This window comes from Tenrec ecaudatus, chromosome 4, assembly GCF_050624435.1.
Source record: "Tenrec ecaudatus isolate mTenEca1 chromosome 4, mTenEca1.hap1, whole genome shotgun sequence".
NCBI lineage: Eukaryota > Metazoa > Chordata > Mammalia > Afrosoricida > Tenrecidae > Tenrec > Tenrec ecaudatus.
In genome coordinates, this window is record NC_134533.1 from 107602731 (window position 1) to 107627287 (window position 24557).

The 24557-nt window shown below is 45.1% G+C and overlaps 1 protein-coding gene and 1 long non-coding RNA gene across 9 annotated transcripts in view; one reads left to right on the top strand and one right to left on the bottom strand.

The window, feature by feature from the left end:
* Positions 1–4908, bottom strand: part of ARHGAP20 (Rho GTPase activating protein 20) — a 130741-nt gene extending 125833 nt beyond the window's left edge. Inside the window, exon 1 of one of the 4 annotated variants that reach the window (XM_075546569.1) lies at positions 4577–4908. Coding sequence is in view for 1 of the 4 variants with exons in the window: in XM_075546567.1 (XP_075402682.1) it covers positions 3726–3821 (96 nt within the window). In the remaining 3 variants the exon portion in view is untranslated. The other 3 variants (XM_075546570.1, XM_075546567.1, XM_075546568.1) reach the window with 3 other exon arrangements.
* On the top strand, positions 4147–15478 carry LOC142445067 (uncharacterized). 5 transcript variants are annotated; one of them, XR_012783976.1, is made up of 5 exons: positions 4147–4976; positions 5647–6891; positions 7578–7688; positions 7785–8409; positions 10251–15478. It is a non-coding gene; the product is annotated as an uncharacterized LOC142445067 (long non-coding RNA). The 5 variants fall into 5 exon arrangements; XR_012783977.1 differs by having other exon boundaries at positions 4158–4976; positions 5647–5963; positions 10251–15477; XR_012783978.1 differs by having other exon boundaries at positions 4159–4976; positions 5647–5936; positions 10251–15477.
* The last annotated feature ends 9079 nt before the right edge of the window (positions 15479–24557 follow it).

Consider the following 24557-nt stretch of genomic DNA (forward strand, 5'->3'; position numbering starts at 1 on the left):
TGGGGCACTGCAGAACGCACTCTCATCCAAATGGAATTTGGCCTTCAAGGCAACTGGCCTGGCAGATCCCCTTGGAAGCCATTGTTCTGATTGGACCTTGCTCTCTGAGATCATGTTTGTGAATCGAAGTCTTGCCCCAGTTAGGATTCGTTCTATAGCATCATCCTCACTAGCTTTGAACTTGTTTAAAAGATAGATCAGCTCCTTGAGCTAGCCAATCTTTGTGCAACACTTGGGGCATCCATTGAGTTAAAAGCTTACATGCTCACACAAAATAGAAAATGCTGAACCCCAAAGGCCTCTAACTTTGTAGCTATTCCATCAAATGATCATCAGCTGGTCTTCTTCCCCAAATAGCTGGACTTCAGTCACGGATTCTTCATTCATAGAGGTTGGTTGGCAGTCTTCTCGCTCTGAGTTAATTTCTGAAAACTTCCCAACCTCCCTTAAAATACTTGTTTTATTAAAAAGCAAACTTGTTTTGTGTGGGACAATACTCTCATGACCTTGCTGTAAAGCTTCAATGACTTGGGAAGATGTCTGCTTGAGTTCTGTTAAAAATACATTAGCCCTGAACTCAAAGTCATTTTTTTGCCATGGCACAAAAGTATCCTATTTTTTAAAAAAAGGAATTCTCACAAGACAAAGACAAGCCAATTGCAGAGAGCACGCATCAGCCCTGAAGGCAAACACATTTTTGCTATGGCATACAATGTATCCTTCTCTTCAACGCAGTCTCTCAAGACTGAAGACAAGCCATATACTGAGAGAACTTGTTTGCCGCCATTCACTGAGCTGAGACATGTTTCAACACCCTTGCTTGGAATAAACCCATGCAGGTGTGAACTGGAAGCTTAGTAGCAATAGTTTTTCGCCCTAGCCTCCTACTCCTCAAAACAGTTCCTCTGACTTTAACTTGTTCATTCTCACCTTGCAAATGAGTAAACAGAGACAAAAGGAAAGTCATTGTTTGAGGGGAAAGAAGATCTAGCAGCAGAACTCGAGCTGAAAGCCAAGTGAACTGCATTCTGTACAAGGGTCTGCGCAGCAAAGGAATGTCTTTTAAATGTTCAACCACCTAGTTAGAAATGCATTGCATCTCACAGCCCAAACTACACATCATATATGAGAAAATGGGGGTATTTCAAAAAGCTTATGAAAAAATAGCAGTAAAAGGTAATGGAATCTTTCCACGGGCTTTTTGAAGCTTTCCCTCACCCCTACCCCATGAGTTACAGCAGTTGTACCGAAACAGTCCAACTCCTTCCCATGCACGGACCTGATTGATCTATTTACTGGACCTTATAAGACTGCTGATTGAAGTCAGCAATTTAAACCCCTCCCCCCAAGCTTTGTTATTGATGTTCTTTGCAATCAAGTAGATCCAAGGTGTAGTCACCCCTTGTGGACCTATATGTGCACAACAGAACAACACACCGTAGGGTTCTCAGTGCTGTGACCGTTGGGAAGGAAAATGACAATCCCCCCCCCCAATGCCTTTGGGTGGGTTTGAATCACCAACCTTTCTGTTAGTCGTGCGGTGCTTTGCCATTGGCACCCCTCCCCACCTGGACTGCTGACCCAATATTGAATAATATTATGACCACATGGTAGGCTTTTAAAAGAAATCAGTGTCACAGTTCTCTAAGGTTAGTGAGCACCAAAAAAGAAAAGATGAAACATGATGACAAAGATCAATCTGATGAATAAGATACATGAAAACCGTGGTCAATAAATCGGAATGGCTCCGATTCTATGCATTGTGCTCTGCAAATTATTCTCTTGTTACTTTCTGTTGCTGCCCTGGGGGTCTGAAATCAAACAGAACACACACACTAACATTTAAAATAAGTAAAAAGCGCACCTTTCTAAAATAAATACTGAATGCAAAATAGAACTGTTCTCAACATCTCCCCCTGTCCCCCAAGAGGCTAACTGTTGGAAGACCAAATTGGCAAAACTTAGCTCTTTTAAAAATGGAAAAGGCTGCTTTGGTAATGTGACAATCCACAGCATTTTTGAACGCAGGGCAGTAATTTAAGGACCATACCAATCTGCTGCGTAAAAAGATTCTGGGAAAAGGGTGAACCAACCCTTCCTGATAATTTAGCAAGCTACTCTTCCAGGTGCGCTACCTTTGCCAACATGCTTAATTATCCTTACAAAAAAGGACGAGACTATTTAGGAAACTAGTCTTGGATTTTTCCCAATCCCTAAAGCTAAAAAAGGGGGAGGGAGGTTTTAAAGCATCTGTCAATTACACTCATTTACTTTCTGAAATGTAGTGTCTACCTACTATTTGAGACGCTTGAAAACACACACACGCACACACACGCGCGCGCACACACGCGCGCACACACACGCACGCACCACCCTTCCATCTCTGAACAATGAGAAAAGCAACAAGGACAAACTGCAGCTTCAATACATCACAGGCTGAGTTGACACTACAGCCTATACATCAAGTCCATGGACACCCCTAGATGGCTCCACCGCATGGTCAAGGTCCTTGGGAGCTCAAGGCATTCCTATATTCAGTGTGCCAAGCTCACCTCTCCTTCACTGACCTTTAGACAACCCAGGATCCTGGTGGGGAGATTTATGAAAGGCAGTAAGATTCAGACAGGTAAGGCAGTCTGAATAACCCTCTAGTGATAAACATGCAATTCTCCAAGCTATTTCTTATAGGAAGCGCTAGAGACTTTACTAATCCCAACCTGCTTCCAGAAAACTGGAAGGGCACTACCAGGACACACGGAACGAAAATATCCAAATCTCTGAAGGTCTTGCAGCAGTGGGGTAGAAAAGACCAATTCTCAGTCTGGCAGAGGCCAGGCGCTCGAGGCCCACGTGCACTTGCTTGGAGAACTGTCCCAGTGAAACCTGACCCTGACAGGCATGTCATGCCGCGCTCGGGTGGCTGTTTATTGGCACAGAACACTACAAGTTGTTGCCGCCTCCCAGCTTTGACAGAAAGCACGCGCGCCGCCCCCACGCCGATCTCGCCCCCACGCAGATCTCGCCACCCCAATTTGTCATCTGCCCGGGAGGAGGGCGACCAGAGGGCTAAGGCCCCCGTTTCGGCCCTCACAGTCCTTCAACCCCCCCACCCCGCTCATTTCTAGGCCCAATCAAACCTCCACTTCCCCCATAGTGCCCACCTTACACGTCCCAATCAGCACCTCCAACTCTGCTCACCACCTCGCAGCCCTAGGGTCTTCCGGGCTCCAGGCACGAAGCCAGGTACGCGGGAGACCGCCCCTCCTCCCAAATACTGCGGAGCAGCCGCGCCGCCCGCGGCCAGGTGAGGGGCCGAGCCCCGCGGCCACCGCAACCCGCAGCCTACCTTACTGGGCTCGGCCAGCTCCGCCAGGCTGACCGCCGGCCCTGACGACCTCGGAGGTGACCTCTGCAGGAGGCAGCGCGCCCCGGTGATCTCGGGGGACACAGAGCGCCCAGAGGGGCCAGTGAAGCGCGATCCCCCCCAATCCAGGCACGCAGGGTGGAGGGAGGAGCCCGGCTGCGGATCCCGCGGCGGATGGAGGCGGGCGGGGGCCTGCGGGGTCCGCTCCGCCACAGATTAAGGCTGGCGAGACCAAGAAGGCGGGAGGGTCCCGGGGCGAACGCTACGGGCCGCGAGCCCCGAGCGTTAAGTCCCCGAGGCGGGCGGCGGGCGCGCGCGGGGGACGGGGACTGCGGCTGCCGATCCCGCTCAACGTCCTCACCTTCTTGGCGCCCGAGCCTCCCGCGAGCCTGGACACTCCAGTCAGGGAAGAGGAGCGCCCCCCAAGAGTCTCCTGCTGGGGGGACATCGCTTCCATGAAGACCTCGCGGCAAATCCCGCCCCGGGAAGGGGGCTGCGCGGTCGTGGCCGGGGGGCAGCGGGCGGAGAGGCGAGGACGCGCGGGGCGGAGGCGAGGCCACCGAGCTCCGGGTGCGGGCGGCGCGCCTCCCGTCGGGGCCACGCACCGCCGCCTGCGCTCGCCACGGCGGGCTGGAGGCGACTGCCGCGGTCCGCACCCCGCCGCCACCGCGGCCCGCCCCCCCGCGGGCCCGCCCCCTCCGCGCGGGGCGCCCCGCGCCGACCCGCCCCTCCGCCCCGGGCCGCCCTTCTCGGGGCCTCGGCCCGCCCCGCGGCGCCCCGGGCCTGGGCGCGCCGGGGAGGCGGTCTCTCTAGAGCTATCGCCGGGCGCCGCGACCGACTGACCTTCCCAGTCCGCGACGCCGGCCGGGGTCCAGCCCGCAGGAGCTCGCCGCCCCGGGTCAGGCTCGGGGCCCGCCGGGGCCCGGACACGCGCCTCTCCCGTCGCCCTGCCCACCCCCGCGCGACCCCATCCCTTCCCGCGCAGCCACCGCGGGGGGGACGCCGCCGCAGCGCAATCGCGCCTGCCTCCGCGCCAGCGGAGGACTTGCAGGGATCCCTGCCTCGCTCTCCGCGGACTGCAGAGGTTTTCCTTTCTCTCTCTCTTTTTCCTCCCTCCCTCCCTCTCCCTCTCCCCCGCAAAGAGCCTGCGGATGGAGTGGCGCGCCGCAGTGCCACGCGGTCCACCTTGGGCAGCCCGCAGCATCGCCTGACCTCTCGTGCACTGCCAAAGGCGACCCCGGCCGGGGAGCCCGCGCTGGCTTCTGCAGCCGCCGCCCGCAGCCCTGGCCTCCTTTGCGCCAGCGGGGCCCGCAGCTGTCTGCGGGCGAGGACGGGGCCATTCGGAATGTGCAAGCTCAGTTTCCCGAAAAATGCAGGCGAAGAGGTCGGAAATGGCTTAGCGCTTGAGAAGGCTACAATATGTCGAAGGGTTTATCAGCTATCTGCTCCCAGAGAGCATAACTTCCTGTACGCTCACGTAGTAGCTTGTTGATGTTCTGATTTTATTCTTAAGTCCAAAGAATAATCGAGGAAGAGGATTTGTTGCCGACCATAGGTTCACTTGAATGTTGCTGCGTTTTGCAGGACTGGCTGACTGGTGCGGATGATTTCGGTAGGTGGCATTCTTCCCTTGGAGTCAGAACTACATACATGGGGGATTCGTGAGGAAGGAGATCACTCTATGAGACTAGGTTGTTGAAGGAGAATTTGTTTTTGTGGTCGAGGAAAAAAAAAAACCCCAAATAAACCGACGTTCCTGCCAGATTGGGCGGTTTTCCAGGCGGCTTGTAGAACAGTCAGATTCTGCCCGTCTATGGTCTACACCTGAAATTCTGTCCACAACACATGCGCACACCCAGTCGTCCTTACCAAACCCTGGAATTGCTTATTACAGAGAACATGGAAAAAAATGTTCCGGCCATTTTGGGAAGTATGCACATCACATTGTAGAAGTAAGCTTTGATTGACATCTATCTTGTTATGTGTCTGTATATACAGATGTGTTGCACGGGCTTTTAAAATGATATACGTGTATTTGTATGTTGGGGGGAGTGCTGTATGCTTCCACTTGCAACAGAATTTTGCACTCACCCTGAAGTGTATCATGAATTTTACACTTCAAAGGGCTAGCTGTTCCTTCTGCTAGCTGTTGAAATCATCCACTTAATTTCTTTATCAGTCTCAATTTCTTTATCAATCTCCCCAATGCTTAATTTAAAAAATTCTGACACCTCCTAACATTTCATGTCATGATGATGTTTATGTTGTACTATGCATCACAGGGAACTGTAAGCTGCCAACGAAGAACAATCTTGGTCTTCTCCCTCACTGTTGCTTCCCACATGCCCAGAACAGTGCCCAGCATAATCTTTGTTGGTTAAAAGGATGAAGAAACCAAAGGTTAGGAGACAGATCCAGAAGATCCAAGAGGTGGTTCTTTCCCCAAGAGCATCCACAAACTATCATGTATTTCTTTTTTGACACAAATTCCTCATGCTTCAAGTCAAAGTATTTTCATGCATCTATGGACAACTCGGTTTCACTTCTAAATTTGTTTAAGTGCCACTGTCAGGTAAGCCGTGGATTGCTAATCCTCAAGGTAAGTGGTTCCAAAACACCACCGTCTCCTATAGAAAGACTCCCCTTGGAAATCCTGTTTAGTGTCACCGTGAAGCAGAATCACCCCTGGGCAGTGGGCTTGGGTTTGTTTTCAAAGGATCCATGATGGCGCAATGGGGTAATTGTGCCGCTAAGTGCAAGGGCAGAGATTCAAAACCCCAGCTGTTCCCCCAGAGAAAGGGAAGGCTGTCTGCTCCCACGAAGACTTACGGAGCAGCTCTTCTCTGTGCTGTAGAGCTGCTGTGAATTGGAATCAACTCCATGGTGGTGGGGGTTGTTGTTAATCTTAAATTGATTAGTTTTACATGAAATCCAGGAACAGGGATGGGAATAGCGATACCAGAAGCTAGGGGGAAAGGGGTTGGGGGAGGAGGAGGGAGGAAGGGGAACCGATCTCAGTGATGGACACATAACCACAAACTCCCTTCCAGGGGCAAGAACAACAGTCCATGGGCGAAGGGAGGCAGTGGTTAGTTTGAGATAGGAAAACAATAGTTTGTAATCTTATCAAGGGGTCACAAGGGTGGGAGGGAAGGAGGGGAAAAAAGAGGAGGTGATACCAGGGGCTCAATAGAGAGTAAACTTCTCGAAAAGAATGATGGCAACATATCTACAAATATGCCTGATATAATTGATATATGGATCATAATAAGAATTGCAAGAGCCTCCAATAAAATGATCTTTAAAAAAATGAAAACCTAAAATTTTTTTAATTGATTAGTTTTAATTTGCACCTCTCTCTTGTAACAAATTTTGAAGCAGTCTCGGCTTTGTAAAGAAATTGTAGTTGGCTCAGACTATCACCAGAACACAAATCTGATGACACCATTCCCCCGCCTAACTCTCATTGGCCCCTGGTGTCTGTAAGAGAAGTTTCCAAGGCCACAGGACAGTATACAAGACTTCATGTACGTAAACTGAAGTGCCCATCCTCTTACGCTTCTCATCTCTTGCCCACCTTCAACTCTGCCCTGTTCTTCAACCAATTGAATGATTGGCACTTCAGAGAACTAACCTTGACCTTTGGCATCTTCATGACTTTGCACCTGTGTTCTCATTGCCTGGAATGCCGACTCTGTGGGTTCCGCCATCCAGGTGGAGCTGCTCATCGGAAGGCGGGCAGTTGGAAAGCAGCAGGTGCTTTACGGAAAAAGATGAGGCTTTCTACTCCCGTCCGGAGATCCAGTCTCTGCACCCACAGGGGCAGTTTACCCTGTCCTGTAGAGTTGTTAGGAGTCAGCCTTGACTTGACAGTGTGATTTGGTTTGTTTGTTTGTTTGTCTGTCTGTTTTTTATGACCTTAGAGTTACTCACCTAGTTCCCAGAGCATAGTCGATGCCCGACATGTATTTGTCTAGGAAACAAATCTTGAATCAATAATTAATGGGGGAAATTTCTGTGTCTTCATTTCTCCCTACCTAGCTATCTCCACACAGGATCCAGAAACATACATTGTACTAATAGATGATAATTTTGATATTTATTGAGCACTTACTTCATGCCAGATACTTTCTAAACATCTTGCACATATTAATTCACTCCAATATTCATTATAATCCTAAGAGATGAATTCTCTTACTACTCTATTTTACAGATTAAAAAACCCCAAACACCAAGCCACAAAGAGCCTAAAAAGTTGCTCACACACCTGCTAAGTGGTGAGGCCCGTGTGCAACCTGGGAAGGCTGCTTCTGCTCCAGAACAAGTACTCTCATGAATTCTGTGGCTCCTTCTCTTTATAGCACGTATTGCACTGTAATATCACTGATTGCTTTTTTTTGCCTTTTCTTCCATGTACCAGGCACACAGATGACGCGCCGAATGATTTTCTTTTCAATTACTTATGTTTGAATGAGTGAAGTATTAGAAGCAATTGCCTTTGCAAGCATCCTTATGGTGCCAGGTGGTTTAAAGAAGATGCCCCGACGGGGAGGAAAGTTCTGGATTAAGCTCATCCTTGCATGAGACAGTAAAGCCAGGTTCCATGCATTGCAAATATTACACTGTCCAAAAGGATGAAGCCAAGAAAGTGACATGAGGCAGTTTCAGGGCCTCATGACCAACGTCTGACACGAGGATGATGCGTTCAAAATATTTCGAAACAAACCTTAAAGTAAAGTACTAAGAACAGCAACACTCAACAGCTGGGGGATACCAATAACAGACCTTTAGCCGGAAGTAGCCTAAGAGGGAAGCCAAAACATTTTGCCGACCCTTGGATTGGATGACAGTGATAAATTTGACCACGAAAGAAGATGTTTGTGCAGCAAAACCACTCGATGTACATTTATCCTGTGCCTGCCATGTGCTAGATGCTGTCCATCAAGGCAAGCTAACCAGGTCAAGTAAACAAGAACCCAGTGGCCACACAATCCCAGCACCCTCGATCAGAGATTGCAAACGAATGGCCTGCAAAGTGGATTCAGGTTGGTTTTCTTTCCCCTAGCAGATAAGCTTTCTTCTCCCTGCGGCCCCCTTCCACATTTGTCTCTAACAGTCGATGAGAACATTCCACAGAATATGCAAGTTCTCCTGAGGAAGTCAAAGGTGGCAGCACTGTCTCAATGCCCGCAACCATCCCCCCTGTGCGTGGGAGGTGCCCTGCCACGTCACCATGGGCCCTAGCGCTGGGGACGTGTGGAACTAACTGTAAGGCAGTTGAAGATGAAAAGCTGCCCAGACAGAAAAGGCCAGAGAAGAAGGAGAACCACCAAGTGGTGGTGGTTTTAGTCTTAAAGTAAGATAAATAGTTGACAGCATTTGGCGCTGCAAGAGGTCGAGCTGGGAAAGACTGGTTCCACTCCCTTTGAAGAAGCCTGGCTGAGAATGGAAAGGAGAAAGAGCAGTAGCTGGCAGAGCAAATGGACATTTGTTTTCTTATCAAAATATAGAGACAGATCTGTTAAGAGTGAGGCCCGGGAGCTTAGAGAACAAAGCCAGGGGAAAGAGTCTTTTCTAGAAGGATGCCATCGTAATTGTCAAGAAAGATATGGGTGAGCAATATTACCTGAATGTCATCAGTCAGGAAGCTGTTGGCAACCTTATCTAGAATGCGGGAGTGAAATGAGTGGGCGAGGGAGTAAGAAGGGAGCCCTAGTGCTTGCTGGAGGGGGTTATGCATCAGGCTGCTAACCACAAAGTCAGGAGTTCAGAAGCACCAGCTTCCCTGTGTGAATTTTTAATCCCCCAAAGGTTGACAGTCTTGGAAACCCACAGGGGCAGCTTTACCCTGTCTTATAGGGCCGCTGTGAGTCAGAACTGACCCAGTGGCAGTGAGTTTGAAGTATTGGATTGAGAAGAAAAAGAGGAAGTGGGAACAATACATGCAGACAGCCCTCACAGAAAGCATGGCTATGGCTGTGGCTATGGCTGGAAGGGGAGAAGGCAGTAACGAGAGGACATGGGTTTGAAGGGAACCAACTTTGAGTCTGCACTTTGTTATTGTTGTTGGGTGCTGTTGAGCCCGTTCCAGCTCATAGGGACCCTACATAGGACAGAATGAAACATCTGCCCAGGGCTGCACCAGCCTGGCAATGATCGTTACACTTGAGCCCATTGTTGCAGCCAGGGTGTCAATTCATCTCATGAAGGTCGTCTTTGAGGCTCACCCTGTACCAAACCTGATGTCCTCCAGGAACTAGTCTTTCTGATAACTTGCCCAAAGTACAAGAGAGTCTCACCATAGTTATTTCTAAGAAGCATTCTGGCTGTGTGCCCTCTGGGACAGATCTCTGTGTTAATGGTCTTCCTTATTTGTCATCCCAACCTTCACATGCATCTGAGGCAACTGAAAATATGATGGCTTGGGTCAGGCACACCTTAATCCACAACGTGACACCCTTGCGCTTCAGCACTAAACAGGCCTCGTGGAGCAGATTTACCCAATGAACTATCTGATTTGATCTGACTGCTGCTTCCATGAACATTGATTGTGATCCAAGCAAAATTAGATTCTTGACAACTTCAGTCCTTTCTCTATTCTCTGTTGGCCCAGTTGTGAAGATTTGGGTTTTCTTGACCCTGAGTTGCAACCTATACTGAAGCTACCTTTGAGCTTCACCAGAAAGCGCCTAAGTCTTCCCTGCTTTCAGCAAGTGGGGTTGTGTCAAATGCACAGTGAAGGTTTTTAATAAGCCTGCCTCCAATTCTGATGCCAATGTCTTCTCAAAGCCCCACTTCTTGAATTGATTTCTCAGCATAAATACTGAATAAATATGGTGAAAGGCTACAACTCTGATGTACACCTTTCTTTCTTGATTTTAAACAGGCTAGGCATCAGGAAATATCTCTGTGAATCCATGCATTCTGCTGACTATTTGGGAAGGGTGGATGTGGTGATGTGCATTGGAAATGCACGAGTTAGATGATTTCAACAGACGCTGAAGAATGGCAACTATCAAGAACAAGGCTACGTGGCCCTTCCCTCCGAGGTCTGTAGCCAGGTCTTTATAATGGACTGTTGGCTTCCAGGGTGGTTTCTTTTCAACAAATCTAGAAAGCTGACTATTGGATTTATTCGGGAGAACGTTTGCTAAAGGGGTGTGATGAACAGTGAGGTACAAGAATTGAGAATACTGGCAAGACGGTAATTGGTGTTGTGGATCACAGACTGGATTTTTCCCGACTCATCCCTTAAAAATTACTGATAACATCTTTCTCCTGGTTTTCTTAATGACCTTTGTTGTCTTCTCCCCCTGCCTCCCTGGAAACTCTCAGTCACTCACCTTCACCTTTGCTGGTACTCTTTCCCAGAACACATTCGGTGATCTTGCCTAGATCCCTTGCATCTGGTTCTGTTTGGATCTCTGTTCATCAGTTCGGTGTCTGGATTCTAAACCTCTCTATGGAACACTCAGGTGGACACACTTATCCACCTTGCAAACACCTCAAAGTTAAAAGGTCTAAGACTGACCTAGTGAAGTTCTCCTATTTCCTTACCCCACCATCACCAGTTTCCTGTGACTGCCACAGTCGTCTTCCCAGCAGTTCAAAGACGTAGTAAAAATTAATCTATTTTTGCTCCCTCTCCTCAAGCCCCTGGCAGCAGCCCTCTCTACTCACCCACAGTCCTTCCTGTCCACAGAGGGTACAACTGACCACGAACGCCTGGCTCCCTACGCTTACATATATGGGATCTATCCCCCCCTCGTTCCCATAGCAACACCCACAGAAAACTTCAGAACCAAAGTACTCCTAGCGAATTGCCTTGTCTCCTCACCTTCCTCCAAACAATAGCATAATGTACCAGCTTTCTCAAATACCTATTGTGTTAGTCTGGGTAGACTAGAGAAACAAATTCATAGACACTCGTGTATAAGAAAGAGCTTTATATACAAGAGCAATTGAAGACTGGGAAAACATTCCAGCCCAGGCCAGATCAAGTCCCTTAGTCCAATATTAGCCCATATGTCTGATACTAATCTATAGATTCCTCTTTAGACATATGAGACACATGCAATGATGCTGAATACAGGAAGATCACAGGCCAGTGGGTGGACAATCTTGTGCATCCAGCGGTGGTAGAAGAATCTCAGCATTTATGTGGGTCTCTATATGGCTTCTCCAGCTCCAGGGCTCCGGCTGCAATAGTGTGGCTCTTTCAGGTTCATTTTCAGTAATGTCTGGCAGGAATGAGAGTGTCTGGCCTCCAGTGAGCTATTTATCTCTGTTTGTGCCTCCCACATAAGGTCATCAAGCTGCAACCCGACTGACAGGCTAGACTCCCCCCTTCACAGGTTGACACCAGATTATGCAACTACCACACCTATGTATTCATGTTTTTCCACTCCTTCAACCCCTCAGTGGCTTCCTAGTACTTCTCAAACCCAAACTCACAAAGGTGCCCAGATCTGCTGGCCTACACCTGGGCTTTTGCCTTGGCCTTGGTTCTGCAGCGCAAAGGAGGCAGCTGCTTGAAGGCTGAGGTGCTGTTGTCACCAGTTTTCAAGTGACACACGGAAAACCTATGATGCCACATTGTCATTTCTTTGGCTCAGCTCGCCAGAATAACGGTATGCCTTCACTTAATTTTCAAAAAGAAATTTGGGTCTTTCTCTGATGTGGGCTTTTCTCTCTTTCTCTACCTTGGCTAGAATCTCAAAAGGCTCTGTTTCCTCCTGAGAATAACTTAATTCCAGTTTTGAGAGAGGACATTTTTGATGTGAGGGGACGAAGAGGAGAGAGGAAGGAAGGGACAGCAAAGTAGGAAGTTGAGACCTGATGTTGGGAAAAGCTTGGCATCCGACTGCGAAGGATCTTGGGGTTCAAGGAAAACCTGCACATTGTTGTTTAGGTCAAGTGGTGGGAAGGGTGTTGGTATCTGCTGAGGGCCTGCCCTGTTTCAGATAAACCTTATGGATATTATTTCATATATCCTTCAGCCTCCCCTAAACATGTCGGTATTTCCAGACTTATTTTAAAGATGAAGATTGGGCTTAGAATTTAAGCAACGTTCTGTAGTCCAACAGCCAATAAAGGATAGAACCGGAATTTGAACCAGATCTGATAGAGTCCAAAAACATGTGTAAGATATCAATAGAATTATGTACTATTAGTAACTGCTATCAATCATTATGAGCAAACTTTGAGGGATGGGTACATGTAGATTTGGGATTGAAACTGGTGTTGAATCCCTTTAAGCATTATTCTAATCCAAAACTATCCAAATGGCTTGCATTTTTATATCTAGTGTTTTAGTCTGGGTTGATTAGAGAGAAAAAAATCTAGAGATGTGTGTAAGATAGAGTTCTGTATCCAAGAGTAATTGTGTATTAAGAAACATCCTGGCCTAGTCCAGATCAAGTCCATTATTTTGATATTAGCCCATAAGTCTTCTATTAGCCCATATGTCCAATACTAGCCCATAAGTTCTTCTACAGACTCACGCAGCACATGCAATGATGCCGAAAGCAGAAGGATCACAGGCCAGTGGGTGAAACGTCCTGTGGAAGCATCTCAGGGCTAGCATGGCTCTCCATATGGCTCCTCTAGCTCCAGGGCTCTGGCTGCCATCAGCATAGCTTCCTGTGGCTTGTCAACAGGAAGGTGAAGCAGAAGAGCAGGTTCCCAGGATCCTCAGAAGGCCACTCCCACAAGGAGGAATCAGGCTGTGACCTGACTGACCAAGGCTAGACCCCACCCCCTTCGCTCCAGTTGACAGGAGGTAGCTAACCCATACCCAGTATACAAAGGCAGAGCCTGATGGTCAGAGATATTGAACTGCTTATGCTACTGAGTATAAAATACATAATCAAATTCAGGACACCAAAACCCATGCTTTTAACCACAATTCTTGAGAGTACTGTTCCCCCCCCCCCTTATATCCAACGAGCATTAAAAATAGCATCACTGTCCATTTTCATGTGAGATAAAACTAGTGAGTCCATATGACCCTAAATTCTACGTAGTCCACATTCAGCTTGTCTGCTAGTCAGAGGCTTGGTTTAATATTTAAAGCATATTTTACAAAGCGACTTGATATTTTCACAAGAGAAGTCTCCGGCAAAAAGAACGATAAATGTCTGTTTTCTGTCAAAGTGTATGTTGATTTTTGAGCCAGATCAAATTTATTAATCACCACGTGTCATTGTGTGTCACGTGCCTGTTCTCTCTCCTGTTTTTTAAGGGTAAGCGGGTCTGTGACCCGTCTCTCCCCCACAGACCATTTTGCATTTCTCCTCTTCCTGGGCATTTTACCCGACTGCAGGCTTGTCAGTTCTGTCTACAGGTTTGTGTCATAATCCTCTCCAGAGATTTGTGGAAACGGGCCCTTTGACTATGCTCCTAATTCACTTTTCTTTCTGCTGCAAAGCTGATCATTGCCTATGCTGCTCTGATAGAAACAGGCAGCTCAGTTCCTTTAAATGGTACAAGTGCCAATGCACTGCACAAGGACACGCAGCTAGTACCATACTTTTACACAAATCATTTGTGCAGTATACATTTTTGCATATCACAAATCCCTGTACTTTATTACTTGAAACAGGGTCTTCCTTCTTTCCTGTGTTAGTCTGGGTAGACTAGAGAAACAAATCCATGGGCACACATATGTGTATAAGAAAGAGAGTTATATTCAAGAGCAATCGAACATTGAGAAAACATCCCAGCCCTGTTCAGATCATTTCCGTAAGTCCGCTATTAGCCCATATGTCCGATACCAATCTAAAAAGTCCTCTTCAGACTCACAAAACAGATGCAATGACACCGAACGTAGAAGATCACAGGTCCGTGGGTAGAAAGTCTTTGGATTCAGTGTCATTGGAAACATCTCAGCGCTGGCAGGAGTCTCTGCATCAGGGTGGGTCCATGTGTCTTGTCAGCTGCTCTGTCTTCCAAGGTGTGAGCAGAGTCTTCCACCTCCAAGGAGGAAATACCGGATTTCCCAGAATTCTCAGGAGAAGCCCATGCCCACACAGAAGCCTCATTGGCTATGATCCAATTGACAGACTAGACTCCACCCCTTTACTCATAATCCTCTCAAATTGACAATTATGTAACTACCCCACTTCCTGCCTGCCTGCCTTTTTCTTCCATCCTTCCCATGTTGATGGTTTCAGCCTCTGTTATTTTTGTCTGCCTTATGAATTGAATGCTAAGTCTTTGCTTGGTGCCTGCTGACTTGGAGGTTTGGTTCTCAGGAGCAGATTTTCACCAGCCCCTCTCCAGGCAGGATTCCTTCCTTGCTCAGCGGTTGCTATTCCAATGCAGGGAGAAATAACCTTTGTCACCCAGCCCCAGCTCAAAAAGTGTGAGAGTCTATGCTCCTTGGACTGGAGAGGCCAGGGAAGTAGGCAAGGTCGATGCAACTCAGCCAAGTGCATCCCACCCTGCCACCCAGCTGACCAGCTGCTGTGCTCAGGCTGTTTGAATCTCCAGCCCAGAAGGACTCAATGGAGTACATGTGTGTTATTTACATGGTCGTGCTGTTAGCAATAATAATAATAATACAGTACCTGGTGAAGCAGCATTCCACTCTAGTTCTGACCCTGGAGAACAGGAGACATAAGTCCTATCTTTTAAATCCTATTTAAACTGTAAATTAAAAGCAACTATTGGATATTTAAAGGAGCTCTGGTATTACAGTGGGCTACTCACTAAGCCACTAACCTCAAAGCCAGCAGTTCAAACCCACCTTGGGAGAGGATGAGACTGTCTAATCCTGTAAAGATTTAAAATCTCAGAAACCCAAAGAAGCAGTTTTACCCTGTTCTATATGGTCCATATGAGTCAGAATCAACCCAGTGACAGTGAGTTTGTTGCATATTTGAGGTACCCTGGTGAGGCAGTCCACTCAAGTTGCTGGCAGCAAACCAAAAGGTTAGCAGTTCAAATCCACCATCCACTCCACAGAAGAAAGATGTAGTCATTTGTTTCTGTGTAGGTTTATAGCAGTGGGGGCTCCAGGGTCCCGTTCTACTTTGGTCTCTGAGTTGCAGTGATTTGGAACCTATTTCTTCTTTTTTATAAATAATTTTATTGATTTATAACAATCCATACATCAATTGTATCGAGCACATTTTTACATATGTTGCCATCAAAACATTTTCTTTCTACTTGAGCCTTTGGCAATAGCTTGTCTTTTTTGACTTCTCTGGCTCACCCTACCACCCTCATGATCCCTTAATATAAATGATTATTTTCATATCTTACATCATCCTCTGTCTCCATTCACCCATATTCCTCTTGTTCATCCCCCTCAGGTTGTGGGAGCATATTATACACCAATCATTGTGATCAGTTCCCCCTTTCACCCCCTTCCTCCCCCACCTTCCCCCTCATGGTATAGCTACTCCCATTATTGCTCCTGAGGCGTTTATTTGTCCTGGATTCCTTGTGTCCAGAGCTCTTATTGTACCAGTGTACATGCTCTGATCTAGCCAGATTTTTAAGGTAGAACTGGGATCATGACAGTGGGGGGAGGAAGCATTAAAGAATAGAAGAATGTTGTGTGTTTTGTCAGTGCTGTCCTGTTCCCCAACAGACTCGTGCCTTCCTTGTGACTCTTCTGTGAGCGGATATTCAATTGTCTAAGACGGGCTTTGGGTCTTCACTCCAACCCTCCTTGTTTTCGTCAATGTGATTGTTTGGGGTCTTATTCCTCAGGTGGAATTCATTTCTTTTGTTTTAAAATCACTTTATTGGGGGCTCATACAACTCTTATCATAATCCATCCATCCATCCATTGTGTCAAGCACATTTGTACATTTGTTGCCATCATCATTTTGAAAGCATTTCCTTTCTACTGAAGCCCTTGGAATCAGCTCCTCACTGTTTTCCCTCCCTCCCCATCCTCCCTTCCAGAGTCCATCTTTTAAGGTGGCTTTTAATTTTTTAAAATAGTTCTCTGTCTGACATTAGGATAGAATTTTTACCTTTAAAGTATATTTTTCAAAACCATGTCATATCCAGTACAACATCCTTATACTCCTGGAATAAAAAGAGACAAATATTTCACAGTCCAACATGTTAGAAAAACACAATGTACAATATGATAGATTCCAGGAACCCAAGTAAAAGGCAAATTTTGAGAATGACGAGGGCAACGAATGTATAAGGGTGCTTTACTCAATTGATGTATGTATGGATTATGATAAGAGATGTATGAGCCCAATAAAAAGATTTATTTAAAAAAACGCATTCCTGCTTAAATTCCGGTTGCTGTTTTGCTTTGCTTTCCCTGCTCCTAAATAGTTACCATGATTAATAAAGACCTATTAGGAACATTACCCATTAGCCAGTGCACAATGACTTTTCAGGTGAGGAGACTGGGCAGACGAGACCTAACCCTATTGCATGGCTATCCTTCCACGGGCTTCTTTGCTAAGGCAGGGGTCACTCAAGTCTGTACAGTTTTAAAATACGGCGTCTGTCCATCATGCTTCCCTCTTGAGTTATCACTTCACCAAAAACCCAGACTCGCTGGCATCCAGTCGATTCTGACTCTCAGACGGGGTGGCACTGCCCCCGTGGGTCTGGACACTAATCTTTAACGGGAGCAGAAAGTCTCAGCCTTCCCCCTCGGAGCAGCTTCCTACCCTCGTTGTCCGTTTCTCTTCACTGACTGCTAACTCCTGGAGAAAGCTGTCTCTCCTTTTTCGTGGCCTTCCTTTCTAAATTCCAGGCCCTGTCCACAATTTACCAGTGACCAAAGGTAAGAGTTTGTCCAATCAAGTCAGGGATGACTCACTGTGGCCCTCAGCCCACTCCTCTCCCATTGAGTCGTCTCACAAATATAGATCCGTTACTTAGTTTGTGTTAACCACCACACTAGGCACCGGAAGAACAACGTAGATTTTCAAAGGGTGCCTTCTACCCTCCTAGAGCGTGTATGTCGGTAATTCTTCTATTTCTGACTTTTCTATGTCACCTTTCCTGAGCCTTCTTTTCCTGTATGCATGTTTAGTGTGGGCAATGCCAACATCCTGTCACTTAATTCCTATTTCCCTAACACACGTGGCATGCACACATTATTGCCCTTGAGAAGAACCACAGCTTTAGATGGTACAAGTCACTGTGAAATAAGAGAATTTCTAATTTTCACTAGTACTCGATAGAACGATTGTGCTGTTTTTATGCCTACTGAAATTGAGGATTGTTCTATGACCCTTGGGTAAAATGGAAAGGATTTCCCCCTCTCTGTGATAAATAGGTTTGAGCTGAGAAAGAAAAGGCAGACGTGGGTCTCAAAGGACTGAGTTGTTTAATGAGTGAGACTCTACCAATTAGCAAATAATTATACCCTGTTAAGAAGTTACAAGGACGAGTGCGAATCAAAACTTTGCCATAGAATTTCTCTCCCAAAGTACACGACAAAATAAGCCAAAGAGCTTTTTAAAAAATCACTTCTAGCAACAGGTCAGAGCATAAGCTATGCCAACGGATCTCACACTTGGTTCTCAAGCAGCGGAACCACCTTGAGAGCTTTTCGATGTGATGGCAGCTACACCTGTTCGCCAGCGATTCTAATTTAATTTGTCTGGGGCATAGTCCAAGCATCAGGACTTTTGAAAGTTACGGCCAAGGTTAAAAACCACCAGGCAAAACATTTCAAAATCTGGTTACTGTGGTGGGGAAACAAACATTCTGAAAACTGCCAATGATTTTCACTGCCATCAAGTTCATTTAGACTCCAGCCACCCCGCAGGACAGGGTAGAATTGCCCCGGTGGGTTTCTGAGGCTATAAATCTTTATGGGAACAGAAAGCCTCCTCTTTCTCTTTTGAAGTGGCTGGTGGGTTTGAATTACTAACCTTGTACTTAGCTACTCAAAGCATAACCCACTATACCCCAGGGCTCCAGTTAAGAAGAGTAACAAGAGCTTTATACCCCTGACTTAATCACTCCTGAGTCCAAATCCTGTTTTTTAAAAAAACCCTCGCTGCCAACAAGTTAATTCTGTCTCACAGCTACTCTAGGTTGGGAGAGAACCAAGCCTGTAACCTTTTTACGGGATTAGAAAGCCTCGTCCTTCTCTTACAGAGGCAGCAGGTGGTTTCAAACTGCTGGCCTTGCTGTTAGCGGCCCAACGTGTAACCCGCTATACCACCAATTTATGACTTTTCCATATTCATGTAATTTCCCCTAATAACTCTAAATTCAGAAAGAGGTGAAATGTGTAATGCCCACTTCTTTCTTGCCTCTGTCAGAGGATGAGCAGAAACTACTGCGATCAGGTGACAATGAACATGGAGCTGCCCTCTCTGTTGCGGAGGAAGGCTGCTGAGCCACAAACAAATTCAGGAAATGTCCCAAAGCTTGAGGTCTTTCACTTCTGCAATGTACCCTCTTCCACCCCAACCGGTGGAGAAACCTGACAGAGGATAGATGAGAATCCCAGCGGAGAGAGCAAGACCATGAACAAGATGAAATGAATGCACCTGGAAACGATGCAACAATACCATAGCACAACATGGACTTATGTATTGCATGCCACAGAGAGTGTCCAATGCAAATGGAAATATAATTTGAGGATTAGACAGCAATTCTTCACAAATGAATTCTGCAGAACAACTTAATAGGAGCCCATGCTCAGTGAAGCAGGCACTCAGAGATGAGATGACAGAGTGCACTGAAAAGGGAGTATGCAGACCTAGGAAAATAAAATGAGAACCCAAACCAATGTCATTATAGCACAAAGGAGCAAGACACAAAAACACAATCTAAAGATAAAAAACAAGCATTCATATGTTCCTGAGGAGTCGAATACAGAGCTCTTAACACCAAGGTAAAGCCTTATTAAACTTCAAACATTAGAGTAGGGAATTTATTTTACTCACCACTGTATCGCTAGTTCCTACAGCAGTGTCTTGCAAATTGTAGGTGCTCAGTAAATAGGAGCTGAGTGAATGAATAGATAAAGCAAGATTTCTCCCTTTTTTTCAGGTATATTAAAAACAACCTCACTGCCATTAAATTGGTTCCAGGGGGCTTCTTTTGCCCATAATGGGTTACAGTCTCTGAAGCCCACAGGGACTATTCTACCTTGTCCGACAGGGTCACTATGGTTCAAGTATACGCATATTTTTATTACCTATAGAGAATAGAGTTGAGTCTAGTTTCAGACTTACCGGTAGCCCTAAGGAAACATGAATGTCTGTAAAATTCTGAAGGGAAAGGGAAATATTATACGCAGCCACAATAACATTCTGATATACTGATAGCAAGCAGACACTATCAGACAATACAGTGTCAGGCGCATAGCATTACTAAAAGCAGATATTTATCCAGTTAAGAGGTTAAAGAGCGCATCCAGGAATACCTCGGGGATATTGCAGGTTCCGTTCCATTCCACACTGAAGTTTAGATCTCATCAGTGAGTCACAGGGATTTTTTGTTTTGTTTTCCAATACATGTAAAGTTATGTTCACATTTAAACTGTAGTCTATCTAGGAGTCCTGGTGGTGTAGTGGTCCTGTTCATCCAATTGCTAACTACAAGGTCAACAGTTCAAACCCTCCAGCCACTCCATAAGATGAAGAGGAGGATGTCTGCTCCTCTACAGATTGAAAGTCTCAGAAACCCAAAAGGGCAGTTCCATTCTGTCCTATAGAGTTGCTGTGAGTCAGTCAACTTGATGGCAGTGAATTTGATAGTCTTGACAAATAAAACAGCATTAGGAAAAAGTGTGAAATATCGTCAGAAGTACCAATGTGAGGCACAGAGACATGAAGCCAACACGCGGTGTTAGGAAAATGGCACCATTAGGGTTGGTCGATACGAGGCTGCCACAAACCTTCAATATGTGAAAAATGCAGCATCTCTAAAGCGCAGTAAAGTGGGGTGTGCTTGCACAAAAGCCATAGAAAAGGACTGATGGGTGAACAATGAACTAGAAGATTAAAAACGAACCATTATGAGAATATGATAACAGAACAATTTGTTATATTTTTATTGAATTTATATAATCTGATAAAATGCTATGGGCTACTCTTAAAAAGTAGTGTGAATAGAGTCATGTCAACTTTTTTTTACACACAAACAAACAAAAACATGGCTGAAAAGCATAAGCCAGGAGAGCCGAATGAAATAATTGGGGAGATGGCGTGTATTGGCTGGAGAGGAGTGACTCTCTGTAAGATGATCTATGTCATTTTGGTGGCTTCGGCAGGCTGCAGCACCTCTAGAGGAAGTTAGGAGAGAAGATGGGAGGTGGGCAGGTGAGTGATAAATGCAGAGGAATCAAGGCGTTGAGACAGTGAGTTTGAAGAAACCTGGAAATCGTGGTGGATAACTTAAAATGCCTTCAGGGCCAGCATTTTGGAGAGGGGCTGTCAGACTTCTGCACTCCAGAGCAAACCTTTTCTGTAAAGGACCAGGCAATCAATAAATGTCTCAGACTTTTCAAGCTGCAAATGCAGTTAAGCCTTGACTATGTAAAGATAAAGAGCTAAAATGCTATTTAAAAGTTAAGAGAAAGGGAGAAAGCGTAAGATGACTAAGTACATACGTGTTCTTTAAAGCATGGTTTCAATAGGGTTTTGTCTAAAATTGATCATTCTTTTATATCACATAAAAATCTTGATATTTCAAGTAACAACATCTATTGTAAACTAATATTGTGTTTGACTTTGATTTAACACACACACAGACACACACACACACACACGCACACCCTGCACTGCCATCACGTCAATTCCAACCCTATTGGGCACGGTAGAACTGCCCCTGTGGGTTTCCAAGACTAAATCTTCATAGGATTAGAAAGCCCTGTCTCTCCTTCAGAGGGACTGATGTATCAAACTGCTCACCTTGTGCATAACCACTCAAACAAACTCACTGCCACAGGGTCACTTCTGACTCATAGAGACCCTACAGAGAAGGGTTGAACTGCCTGTAGGCAGTTTCTGAGACTGTAACTGTTTACTGGAATAGAAAGCCTCATCTTTCTCCTGAGGAGCCACCACAGGTTTCAAACTGCTGACCTTAGAGATCACAGTTCAACAAGTGATCCCCATCGGGATGCCTGAGTAGCCACGATGTCACCAGAACTACCCCAGAGGAGGAAAACACCTCATATTTCTCCTGAGGAGTGGCTGATGGTTTCACACTACCGACCTTGAGGTTAGCAAGTCAACATGTAACCCACCAGAGCTCATATTTGACCGTGACTGCTTCTTCACTTATTAAAGACTGTTTTTTAAAAAACAAAATTCAAGGGAAATAAATCAACGCTCTTTTCATACATCCATCCATCCATCCATCCATTATCTATCCATCCACCTGTATCTCTGCATCCATAGACACATGCATCTATTTCTCTACAGTTACCATATATATTCGAGTATAAGCCGACCTGACTATCAGCCAAGGCACCTACTTTTACCACAAAAACTTGCCTTTAAAATGTGCTGAAAAACTCGGCTTATACACGAGTATCTATGGTACCTAGGAAAGGTCTAGACTTATGATCCTCTAATATTAATACCAGGAACACTGGTGGCACCATGGTGAACCAGAACAGCTGCTGACTGAAAGGCCAGGGGTTTGAATCCGTGAGCAGCTCCTAGGGAGAAAAGAGCCGGCAATCTCCCTGCTCCTTTGAAGATCACAGCCTAGGAAACCAGGAGCCGCTCTGCTCTGGCATCCAGGATGGCGGTGAGTCAGAATCAACTTGAGGACACACAACCAAAGTATTGATATGATTATTTTCTTGGTGTTAGAGTTTAAAGTGATTTTGAAAACTAACATTTCTTGCTCCTTTGTTTCTTTGTATTTAGTGTACCATCTTAAATTTTCTTTGTTTGTTTAAAAGAAAGGCCCAAACTCAGAATCTACTGTGCTAAGATATTAATAATTCTGGGTATGGGGGTCCTTTATTTGCCATGTTCTTGATTGATTTGTTTTAAAAAATAGTCAAGTATTTTTTAAAAGAAAACATCTTTAGAAATTAATAGGCAAGGCACTTTTAAATAGGCACACTGCTAGTTCTATTAAAAGGAACATTATATAAAAATTCCACTTTTCAGAATGTATTTGAAGATGAATTTTGTCTTAAACCAATGAAGAAAACAAAAACCAAACAAAAGATCAAACTCACCGCCATCGAGTCAGTTCGGACTCATAGCGACCACACCATTTAATCTTCAGCTAAGTCTAGGACATAGGTATTATTACTCCTATCTTAAAAAATAAGGACCTTCAAAATTAAATTGCTTGCCAAGGTGCATTAGGGAGAATTCTAAACTAGGTTGAGCAACCCTTGAGTTCGTTGTATTTTCCCCTTTATTTAATACAATAGTTCTATGGAGGATTTTTTTAACCCACAGATTTTTAAAAAACAGAAGTATTAAAGGTCTAACTCACATGACACACCTGGGATTCAATTTAGGCGTCTGTGCTTCTACCACATGTGAGCTTTCTACGGCACCGTTATAACGTAGCGTGCAGGTGTGACCCCACGCATATGCTATCAGACAAACTACGCTTTTACATGAACTTAATAATTAATTGATTATTATCCATTCTCCTTTTTCTCTTACCATTTAAAAAATATTCCATACAGAGAAATAATGATTCCTAAGATTTTTTCACCTGTTAGCCCAACTTTCTAATCTAGTACATGGGCTATAAGCTATCTTCATTAAAAATCAGAATTGAACTTTGAAGCTGTAGAGTATGCTGATTCTAAACATGTTCCAGAAACAAATGGAATTGTAGAAGGACAGAGAGTGGCAAGCTCCCTACAATTTAACTAAATACTATTTTTCTACTTAATTCTTAAGCCTATAAATAATTTTTCTTGAAGAAAACATAACAAATTTAGTAGTCTGGTTTCTCAGCCTGTTCAAATGCTTCTTCCTCCTTTTCGGGGATTTCTCTGTATCTATCTATCTATCTATCTATCTATCTATCTATCTATCTATCTATCTATCTATCTATCTAATCTCCCTCTCCCCCCCCCCCAAAGGTATATTATACATTTTCAGCTTTAGAATGAAAGGTTTCCAATTAACTTAAGACTGCTAGGCCTGGAGATGTTTCACAATATGAATCTGTGACACAATAGCCAAGTGCTTCCAATAAAAATAAGAATAAACCAAACGTCTTACCATCGAGTTCATCGCAACTCATCGACCCTATAGGGCAGAGTAGAACAGCCCTTTTGAGTTTCCGAAACCATAACTCTTTACAAGCCAAGAAAACGTCAGCTTTCTCCGTTGGAGCAGCTGGTCCTTGCAGACTGCAGCGTCATTCATAGCCCACCATGCCACTGGGGTGGTCTTGCTTATTCCTGTGCATTAGAAAGCAGCCAGGAACCTGGGTGGGGCAATTGCTTTGGGAGGCATTCCGTGAAATCACAGTGTTTGAGACATGTGCAGAAGTATTTAATACGTACAGTAATGATGTTCCAGGGATAAGCAACATGGTGAATATAAGTTTTTAACCTTTGTATAAGAGGCCAAACTATCAGTTAGTAATTTATGCTCTGGCTTTATCCCACTAGTATGAGCTCACATTCTGAGGTAATGGGCCATACAACGTACCTTCTACTACATTTTAAATTTCGTCTTTTGTTTCTTAGAGAGAATGGTGTGTCATAAGAAGGGATTTCGATGTATATGTCCTCTGAATTTTAAAACCACAAAATTAATTTTTTAAGTTATTCTAGCAAAATAGTACATTTTAGTTTAGCCTGTAAGGAGACAGATAACCCCAACCTGCTGATGATCCAGAAGTAATTAAGAATTCCTATTTGGCTTAAGAATTGTTGATTTTGTTTTTCACACCAGTAGAGTGCCTTTGCTAATTATATCATATTTAGTTTAATGTTCAAATTGATGTGAGTTCCTAAAATAGGGAATGGTGACTGGCTGATGTAGGGAGGTCTAGGATTAGAGCTTCTCAAATAGATCTTTCTCTGAGTACAAAGCTCTTAAATAGTAATTAACCTTGAGTCTGTTTGCTTCACTACTTTCAGCCTTACAAGTATGAAGTGTCACCTTGAAAAGACTTAACAGTTGATTTAAGGAACAAATTCTGAGAATTTGTTTATTATCAAATGACTGAGATTGAGACCTGACAATATTTATCCTGAGGAAGAACAAAAGGCTAGTCCACGTATATTCTTTCATTTCCA